This window comes from Anguilla anguilla, chromosome 2, assembly GCF_013347855.1.
Source record: "Anguilla anguilla isolate fAngAng1 chromosome 2, fAngAng1.pri, whole genome shotgun sequence".
NCBI classification, from domain to species: domain Eukaryota; kingdom Metazoa; phylum Chordata; class Actinopteri; order Anguilliformes; family Anguillidae; genus Anguilla; species Anguilla anguilla.
The window spans coordinates 56,989,601-57,000,276 of record NC_049202.1 but is presented as its reverse complement, the minus strand read 5'-3'; the positions used below and the strand labels follow the sequence as shown (position 1 = coordinate 57,000,276).

The following is a 10,676-nucleotide window of genomic DNA, read 5'->3' as shown; positions in this document are numbered from 1 at the left end:
TGCCCCCAAGCATTTAGTTATGTGACTGATTACATTTCTTACATCACACCTTCCTGGATTAAAGTCTACAAAATAAATTGGTCACTTCCGAATGTGTAGTCAAGATCATACACACCAAAACTGGGTTCACCATTTTATTGGACAGTGTTCACAAAACGGTAAAAAGACAATGTCGGCATACATAATTAGGATTTACGGTGATTGGGTAGAAATGATAGAACCAAAGCAGGTCTGAGACCCGATGAAGGCCCATGGTGGTCAAAATATCTGTTTATACATCTTAAACATTGTCTACTAAAGAGGTATAGCTGTAGCAGGTCCTTCTAGTGTTGCAGGTCCCACTTTCTCTAGAGAAATGCTAGGACAACATGGGTACACACTTAGTTATATAGCCAACTGTCTGCGCAGGTCTGATATGACACAAGCTCTTCAGGCTGGAACCACCGGTCAATTTCACTATTTGCACTGTCTAAAGAATCACTCCCATGGATGATGTTCCTGAAAAAGCAGGAGGGACAGTGAGGCCTCTTGTATGTTCATCCAAGTTAAAAAGACAACTGCATTTGGATCATGATCAAGTACATGAGACTAAGGGTTCTACACAATTTCATATTGCATAATCATTGTGTACTTTTTTTTGACCAAACTGATCTTGGTACCGCATGAACAATGTAACTCACCTGCTAACTTGGATACAGAAGTCACCGCGGATGGTGCCAGGTTTAGAGTCTGCCGGGTTTGTCTCGCCCAGCATAACTCTACCAGTCTTAACAACATTAAGGCCTTCCCAAACCTAGGCAAAATATTCAACGTTTTTTAAAAAACACATTCTAATATCATACAGAGTAGTGAAACAACTATGTTGGAGACAATTCAGGCTGCAACTAGATACAGAAATCCAAACACTGCTCACAATGGGCCTCATTCATAAAACGTGCTTACGATCATATTTGAAACATTTTGGCATTTCTGATTCTGAATTTGTTCTTTAATATGATCAAAACATGCATAAAGGCATACACATAAGATGTTTTCGTTGTTAATGACATTAAAAGATCCATCCATTATCTATACCCGCTTATCCTGGATAGGGTCGTGGGGGCTGCTGGAGCCTATCCCAGCGTGCATTGGGCGAGAGGCAGGAATACATCCTGGAAAGGCCTCCAGTGTATTACAGGGCACACATGCCATTTACTCACACAGTCATACCTATGGGCAATTTAGAGTATCCAATTAGCCTACTGGCATGTCTTTGGACTGTGGGAGGAACCTGGAGTACCTGGAGGAAACCCATGTGGACACGGGAAGAGCATGCAAACTCCACACAGAAAGGCGGCAGACTAAATTAACTAACCTATCTGATTAACCTCTAATTTTTCACTAATTTTTATCAGCGGGCCAAGCAGTGAAGCTGCTGGAACCCTATCTGACAGAGTTATTATATCTTCTGATATTTCGCTAATTTAAAAACTTTGCACAGTGGTTGAAGGTTGCGTGCATTACAGGAGGAGTGATTTTTTGCAAACATGCTACCCAGACTAATCACCTCAGTCCAAATATTCCTATGTATGTTTTGGTCAATGCCATCTTGAATTGGGGGCCATTTTGTATTTTGTTTGTTCATATGTCACTTACCAAGAGGCTAATAAATTCCAGGGAATTTGATACAAAGAGGCTATTGCTCTGTCAGTTAGAATTGACTAGCTTAGCTATGGTTTAGAATGGGTTCAGCTAAACCGGTGCTTTCAGGGGTTTAGCATGCAACCTATTTCAGAAAGCCAACTTTAAATACACATTATTGTGTCCTCAAAGAACAATAAACAGGCTAATAAAATGTAAAGGATAAGCCTGTTTTTTTTCTTATGGTCAACTTATTCTATGAAACAAAGATGAAAGATGTGTTTTGAAATATGAAAATGATCGGAGCAGTATTTCCCTTTAAAGCTCAGTTAAACCATGAGTGCAGGTTAACTTAAACCTCAGTTAACTGCCAGTAGAGGTCACTCTAATTAATTTCAGTAAGACAAAACAACAGGGTTTAGGCTAAACCGCAGTTGCGCATTAAACCGGAGGTTCTGAGGACACAAAACCATGTGACCTTTTGCGGACAATGCCGGTTTAAACTTGTTCTAAACTCTATGCCGCAGCTAAGCTAATGCCAGAGCAACAGCTACAAAGTGATGAAACTTGCTTAGCCTACTTACAACACCTACCAATTTATTGCTGTATTTCTATTTGTATTTGTTGCTTTGGATTACTTGGTTAATCGTGCCATGGGGAGAGACCGCATCTTTTGGGACCGTGCAAATACGTTTGAAAGAGCGCTGCATTGCTGATGTCTGCACACAACTCTGAAGGTAGCATGCCTTTTATTAGGCTACTAGGGTGGTCCTTATGCAAATCAACATGAACAGGCACACGCATCCAATTTGCGAACAACTGGCATTCACCTCTGATGCATTTTGGGATATGCACCCGGTCTGAACATGTTTCAAGAATCTCATGCTAATTTTCATTGAGAACAATGTCAAACGAATTTAAGAAACGTTTTGTGAACGCGGCCCAATAACTAAATTCATATGTGCCACTGTCATCACAAGATCAATACTTTACCATAGCAACAACAGGACCAGAGTGCATGTAATCGACCAGGCCAGCATAGAACGGTCTGTCCTTATGTTCACTGTAGTGCTCCTGCAATAATTCTTCAGATGCCTGCAATAATGAAATATGGCAACTGCAGTCAAACTTCATAATTGGTATTACATTTAATATATTAATATAATGAAATAATTTATAATATTATATTAATATAATTAATTCAGAAATGTCACTTTTGACTTAAATCAGACTACATACATATAAAAAGTAGGTAATAGAAAGTGTGACAAATCCATAAGAATATTGTTAGTCCCAAATGTAACTGGTCGGGATTAATATAAAAATATCTTAAACAATATCTGTGATTCATCTGTATTCCCAAAGCCAAGTTCCAACAAGAACAAGAACATGACGATTGCGCCATCAACAACTGCAATTTTTGCCATGCTTAATGCAAGCTTATCAGACAATGAAACAAAACACCACACTGTAAATATTTATTGACTTTTGATATTTACTTTACAGTGGCCATGTAGGCTACTGTGGCATAATATATTCTGTGCATAATTAATATGCATCTTACTGCAAAAAACAAACAAACAAAAAAACTTAATATCGCTCGTCATTCTCATCTGACACTGCAAAACAACAGTTTATGTTTTTAAACTTTTATAAACATTCATCCTTTTATCCATTTTAAACATTTATCCTCAGCAACAAAAGAAAATAACTGTCAATCAACTGTCTACCTAACGGCAACAAAGAGAACAGTTAAGTAAGTAAAACCTACGTGGAGTAGTTTCATTCCAACGAGTTTGAATCCTTTCTGCTCGAAACGTTTGATGATCTCTCCAACAAGCCTTCGCTGTACGCCGTCGGGCTTGATGGCAATGAAGGTGCGTTCGTCAATTCCAGCCATGTACTGTAACAAAAATGTTTCGTGGATTTAGCCGCGCATTAACTGTGCAACGTCGCATTTATCACAGCACTAGGCTTTGTTGCCTTTGACAGACAGACAGACAGACTTGAGGGGTGCTGGGGCCTGGGGGCACGACGACTCAACGCAGTAAAACTGCTAAACCATCACCAGTTGACAGAAATAACAGAACGTCGAACCGACGGGGATTTTAAGGTTAAGCAATTTACATAATCACTTCGAAAGACAGCTCCACCTGCCTCAGAAAATACTTATGCAAATGTACTACTAGCAACAGTGCATCCCATTTTGCAGACGAATATTGTCACCGGAGATCGCAAGAATACCAGAAAATAAAATTATGACAAACAAGCAGGTCTATTTTCTGTGGGCATGTGGCATCACAAAAAGTATAAAATTGGAGTTATTCGCTATAAATGGGAAAACTTTCGCCCATCTAAAATGAAACAAGAAATGAATAGGCTAGCCGAAGCAACCCGCACTAATCACCGATTAAGCACGAGCAGATAAACCACTTCACATACTAAAGTGCATCATTTAGCTAATGACTTCGCTTAAAATAGTCAATACCAAAATCGATCCAAAAAAAAAAAAAAAAACACATGATGAAATGCGCAAAAAACAACTAATCCTAACGTGATTAATATCCGATAACCAAGTTAAAGTGAAGAAATAGCCAAGCAGCAAGTTAATTCGCAAGAAAAGAGACTGAAATCCATCAAGCGACTGAACTACCTAGATATCTAGTTAGCAGTCTGATTAGGACTGTGAGAACCATTAATTTACCAAGCAAAAGCGGAAATTTAAATGTTTTACCTTGAAGATATACTCGCTCTAGAACTGTACTTTAGAATGAGAATGCTCTCCACTGCTGGTAGTTGTAATCCAGTGAACCAGGTTCTGAAACACAGACTAGGCTATAATCCGAAAGTAGGCGGGGATTACACTGGGTGGTTCAAATGACATATCTGTGCAGCAAAGCACTGGTGGTGTAAATTCTTCGAGGTCTAGTTCGGGGTATTAATTGCGCGGGAGCTGACCATTCACACATTCTTTTGTTTGAATTTGGTAAAATTCCAAAATTAGTTTCACAACTGGGACGCATAGTAATTGAAGACCGCCATGTAAAATAGAACTAGGAACAGTTTGGAAGGTATTGCAGGAAGTTAAGCTTTTATTTCAATCGCACAGTTTATATATATATTCAGGATTTCGTTCAAACAGTTCAGGAAACAGACATGAAACAAGGATAGTTATGTGGTTTTGCCAATGATAGTTAATCTGTAGTAAATCTATAGTGCATTATCTGTTAGGAGTCCAACATAAACAGTTTATCCTATGGCCTTAATCTGACATCGGATCCATTTGGATACCATCTGATTATTTTATACACACATTTTATTGCATAACATGGAACATTTGTGGTGAATTACAGCACTTGATCTCACTAATTTAATGCTCAAAAAGCATGAAACACTAAAAGGCAGTATTGAACAGTATCTTTGGATGTATGGAGCCCTGTGTGAGATAGCTAATTGAAACCATATATTGAACATGAAATACAGAATTATACAAATTCATTGATACCCAGAGGCCATTTAGTATATTGTGCAGTTAGTAAATATAGTAAAAACATACTGTAGTTCTGTTTTTACCCACATGCACATGTAGGGTACCACTGAATACTCCCGCATCTGTTTTTGTCAAATCCATTTTGTTATATATTTGTCTCTTTGTAGTTTTGTTGACAGAGTAATGTAATTATAAGTAGCACAATGGGAAAATATATATTTTATTAAATGGTGTCACTCATATTTTCTTGTCCTTCATTGAAGAGCATCTTGCATCCTAACTATTGTTAGCTCCAGGGAGTAAGCTAACCAAACAGAAATCACACCCTACTCAGGCTCCAGGACCTGACATCAGTTTGTGCAATTTGTGTTTTGCAGTTGAGAGTACTGGTGCAGTGTTGCATGATATTGCATATATCCCATTGCTACCTGTGGCTGCCTCATATACTAAGCAATTTCAAGATAATTTGTTATTTGATTTGATCAGTGGTACCTTTAGAGATTGTTTTTTTTACTTTGATGAAAAGGTGAGGAACATTATGCTCTATGCCTTTCTTGAATTTTTAAATGGTATAACCTCACATGAATATTGACAATTTACTGCCAAATCAACTTACAAAAGTACATTTCACATGGTAGTTAAAAACCATCAGAGCAAGTGATAGGCTAAGTCACAGTCATACAAATGTCACTGTCAAGGTGCATCCATCAGTACCCATGAGATAAAGAATGGTAATGATTAATTTATTATAATTAGATAGAAACATTTAAGTTTAGTCTGAAAATGTGGCCTTTTAGACATTTGCAGAAAGCAGCCAGTCGATCTGGATTCCTGGCTGCTTGGGGATGGCCAGCATAAGCGGTATCGAGGGATGAGTGCAGAGAAGGATCAGGGCCTAATGAAGCAGCTGCTGGATGCACTGAAACAGTCAACTGGCAAAAAAGATGCTGGTCAGAGGGGTCTGGTTGGAGTGTATGATGTAAGCATAGTATTTTTTTTATGTGTGAGATTTGTAGTCAAACTTGTCACTGTCTTTCATGCCTGTTCTTTCTCTGCCTCATGCAGAACTCTCACTCGTATATTGTGTTGTGTTGCCAGAATGGGTGAAAGGAGAAGAAGCAAAAATGGCTGCTTCTCCTTTTTGGCTGCTGCTGTCCACAGCCGGGAAGGCCTACAGGACCTTGGACAGCAGCAGCCTCAGATACGGGCCATGTTCACCTGAGGCTTATAAGCACAGGAGTTGCCCATTACCTTTGTTAGGCCTGTTATAAAGGCACAGCCTACTTGGAATAATACATTTTACAGAAAAAATATGATTTGAAGACACCCCCAAATTAAAAAGTATTCATGAGAATGTGCCTGCTTCAGTGGAACAGGGAGTGTATGATCCACTTTCTGCAGTAATAATAAATCAAAAGATGATTTCAAAACATTCTGTCTGCTGCATCCCCAACATCTCTCACCCTCTATCCCCTCCTCCATAGTTACCCTCTCCCTCCCTCCCTCCCTCCCGAATCATTCTCTCAACTGTCACTGCAACAGTTTGCTTTCTTCTTGTGTTCATCCCTTGACTCCCTCAGCCCTGCTGTTCTCAGACCTACATTAACTACACAGAAGATTTGAACAGTGATTTATTTTTTACTTTGATTATTATAACTACAATTGTACCTAATTATTAAAATAAATATCTCTACCTTAGATCATTCAGTCTCCACTTGGCTTGAAACCTGGTTCTGGCCTGTAATCTGTATATTTTTTGTTCTAAGTTACCCTTAATTAAGATGCATTATTGTAAATACCATTTATTAATTATATGGGTGATAGATATATATTTGTTGATGAACTGGTTAATTGTGAAGTTGCTAACTTTCCTACACTATGTATTATAATAAGTAAAGGTAAAAAAGGGTCAAATTTCATGTCCTACATTGACAGATTTAATTTTTATGGCAGAGCCAGGCAAAAGAGGGCAAGCTGTCAGGTATTTTTCTTGTTGGAATTTGATTTTATTGGTCTTGAATTTTGGCAAATTACTTGATGCATAATGGTGCATTGACAGTGTCAGTCTAGGTTGTTGGCATGAAGAAAGATAAACTGAGAGATCTCAGTGGGAAATGGCAACAAGTCTGCCAAATAGGATGATTTTTGTTTCAAGCCAATTCACTGACCTTAGTAGTCCGTTTTTTTCCAATTGTAGTATTTTGTACAATTTCTTTGGATATTCTGGGAACCACATACAAATAATAACAAACAATTTAAATTACTTTTTTTCTCTTGCTTTTCATGATGGTGTTATTTTCATCAGGTGAAAACAAACATTATTTCAATAATATTAAATCTGAAGTCTGATGAAGATGCAGCCAAAATCATGTCCAGAAATTAATATTGTCATATTTGGGTGAATACTTTTTGGAATCTTCACAATGGATATCTTCAGTCTCTTTAGATTTATCCTGCATGTCACTCAGTAAATATAAGGATGTCAACTCACATTTAATGTAGCTGCCCATATATGGTATTTATCATTTTGGTATTTGGTTTCCTGTGTTTAAGAGTGATCGTGAGGAAGACTTAGATTTAAGTGCTCATAGTTGGTTATCCAACTACTGAGATTGATAGGTTATGTAGGAGCCAAAAGCAGCATGCTCTCTTATATGGATGGTTTGTGTTATACCCCAGCACAAATATCCACAAAATGACAGATTTGTGGTTTTTCAACTTCTCTGTACTACTGAGAACTTGAGCTCCACCAACCACTCCCTCTGTAACTGCTTTTCCTGTCTTTCCTAGTCTATAATAACACCTCAGACAAACTGAGAAATGGAGTGTCAGAGCACTGGAATCCAAATGCTGCAAGCCTGCAGAGAGAGACAAATGGTTGAATAATCCTTTCCTAATCTCCTTACTATCCATTAGATGCACAGTGTTGTGAGCAGTATTTTTACCAGGGTTTACAGCTAAAATTAAGCATGTTGTCTGTGAAGTGGTGGCTATGGATAGTTCTTTATGAATGTCTGCTGGGTGCCTTTTGGTATGCTGTGTAATTCTCCTGACTCTTGAGTGCCCCAACAGAGAATGACACCCACTTGCTTAAACTGTCCTAAATGAACCAACCTTGGGTTCAGCAAAAGCAGAACTTGATTCTAAAGCCTGACACCCATCGCACGCGTAGCGGCCGCGAGCGCACGACGCGCGTACTAAGCGCGTAAGTGAAGCGTAGTTGAAGTACTGTTATTACAACGGCAGCAGGCGACGTCCTCTCCACCAGCTGCGAACGCGGCGCGAACCGGGTGCGAGACTTGTGCGACACAAGCGAACCGAAGCGTAGTTTTTCGCTTCTGTTCTATTTTTCTGCTTGTCGCGCGTCATGATGACCTGTTTATACACAGAAATATGCTCTAAAATGCTAGGTATACATGCTCTGATTTATATTTCATCCTTATATTAGGCTACTGGGAGTGTGTCCCTAGTTCCCTCCCAGATATTTTATAAGCGGCAAAAAAAAAAAACACAAGCCTTTTCGATTTCGTATTGTCCTTGCAGAAAAACAAACAAACAATCAAACAAAAAAAAACTGGAACCTGGGGAAAAGGCAAACTTAGTTTCGCTATCTTATTTTGCGGAGGGGGTGGGGTAAATTTGAAAATACACCACAGAAAGACGTAGCCTATTGAATGATGTAGAAGTGAATGCACCGAGCAGCGGGTTGTTAGCTCGAGTGGAAGGGTGTTTCTAACCAACCATTGCTCAGCCTATTTGACTTCTCCGATGTCTTCGTTCGCCGTGCTTTCAAAAAGGGCTTGTTAATAAAAATCAGATAATCCACAGAGCTTTAAAAAACAGATTATTTAGTGGTCTTGCCCATGAAAATACACCTATTTTATAAATGAAGTTGTAAGCAAGCCTTTATTGCACTTGTACTTCAAAGCTTCCGGTGTTCATGGCGTTGTGGTGTTCATATCCCTTCAAGATGAAACTGTTACGCTATCTTTTTGATGATTAGCTGATTTTACTAAATCTGATCCTATAAATGTTTTGACGTGAATGACAAGACAACAGGGGAATTCCCAATGGTTGATTACGGATTATTTATTATTATTATTATTATTATTATTATTATTATGATCATTACATATTCTTCATGAAATTGGCACGCTTGTTAACCAAGCAAATACATTAATACAGTTTGAGACTGATTATTATGCAGGCTACGTTGCGATTTAAGATTATGGTAATTCTTGAAAGCGTTTACTTTCTCACGTATTTACATGAGTTAACGAAATATTACCAAATTAACAAACTGAAAAAGGTCTCTCACCAAGTATTCACTTAACCCATAATCAACAGTCGTGAACAAACGTGAAATACACGATGTAATCCCACTGCAGACTGCGAGAGCTACTAGGAATATAGAGCTTTAAGCAAGCCTTTGCGCGACACAAACGGAACCAGTGTAGACACGCTACGCGCCGCGCCGTGCTGCTTCGCCGTGCTGCTTACGCTACGCGTGCGGTGGGTGCCCGGCGTAAGACTTGGGTGCTTAGAACTATCTGAGCTAATACCCTGTTAACAACCCAGAAACCAGCTTTAGGATCTGTTAGTTTAAATGATTATTTTATACCGTTTTAATAAAACAAACTTACACGAGTGTTACCCGAGGCTTCCTGAAAGTCTCAGTGCCAAATCCACCTGCAATATGTAAAGCAACCCTAAGACAAAGAGTGATGGTGGGGATAATGGTGGATGATTTTATATTTGCCTGTGGCACTTTTTAAAAATTTCTAAATGTTTAATGTTTTAAGAGATATAAGATAATGTGTTCACCAGTGTTATTACTAGTCAGTTAGGTAGCTTGGTACTGTAACATAGGATATCAAGCATGTAATTTACAAACTGCCACAACTTTTGATAAACCAGTATGGTCTGGTGGGCAGTTAATAATGGCCAAGAGGGAACAGCAAGTACAGATATGTTTGTTTACAAGCAGTGTAATGAGTGGTTTCTCATTTCTATGTTTCAAAGAACAGCACTCCAAAGTAAAATTACGTACAGAAAACTAAGAGTCAGTTCCTAGTGCACCTCAAAGAGAGCCACACTCAGAGCAGTTAATAAAAATGTCACATGTGAATAGATGAATAGTACCCAATAAGTTAAGTAATAAATAATGAGGACAAGTGTAAACACAGACATATGACAGACAGACTACAGAAAGAATTACAATATTAAGACCAGTATAAGCAATTGCATTCACACAAAACACCTAGTTTTTGGAGGAGAGAAAGAACTTGCCTTAGATTGGAACTAAACTTAGCTCACAACAGCTGCATCAAATCAGCCAAAGAACAATGCTCCGAGCTACAGTTCTGTCACCTCTATATAGGCTGTTATACAGGCTGTTTGCAATTCCTTTAACTGATATTCTCATTGGCTGCCTATGCCACTGACAACCCAGTGCAGTTGTTACACTACAATGACTGCTTGATTGTCTTGGTAAATGGCTAGCTAACTATTACAACTAGCCAGCTATGCATCTAATCACCAAATGATTGATACCCATCAGTTTAAT

General features: G+C 38.6%; 1 protein-coding gene across 2 annotated transcripts; it reads right to left on the bottom strand.

Moving 5' to 3' along the window:
* Positions 1 to 120: 120 nt before the first annotated feature.
* On the bottom strand, positions 121 to 10,475 carry nme2a (NME/NM23 nucleoside diphosphate kinase 2a). Of its 2 annotated transcripts, none has more exons than XM_035405077.1 (5): positions 10,400 to 10,475; positions 3,392 to 3,523; positions 2,614 to 2,715; positions 681 to 793; positions 121 to 498 (listed from the first exon to the last, which is right to left on the bottom strand). In XM_035405077.1, the coding sequence occupies exons 2-5, from the start codon at positions 3,518 to 3,520 to the stop codon at positions 381 to 383; spliced, it is 462 nt and encodes a 153-aa protein (XP_035260968.1). In that variant the 5' UTR covers positions 3,521 to 3,523; positions 10,400 to 10,475; the 3' UTR covers positions 121 to 380. The 2 variants fall into 2 exon arrangements, with proteins under 2 accessions (XP_035260968.1, XP_035260967.1); XM_035405076.1 differs by lacking the exon at positions 10,400 to 10,475 and adding an exon at positions 4,355 to 4,477.
* Positions 10,476 to 10,676: the final 201 nt, after the last annotated feature.

Coding starts and splice junctions, on each gene's coding strand:
- nme2a (XM_035405077.1), bottom strand. CDS start 3,520: ATGGCTGGAATTGACGAACGCACCTTCATTGCCATCAAGCCCGACGGC. Junction 2,716..3,391: donor TTGGAATGAAACTACTCCAC/GTAGGTTTTACT, acceptor TCATTATTGCAG/GCATCTGAAGAATTATTGCA. Junction 499..680: donor TTCTGTATCCAAGTTAGCAG/GTGAGTTACATT, acceptor CTGCTTTTTCAG/GAACATCATCCATGGGAGTG.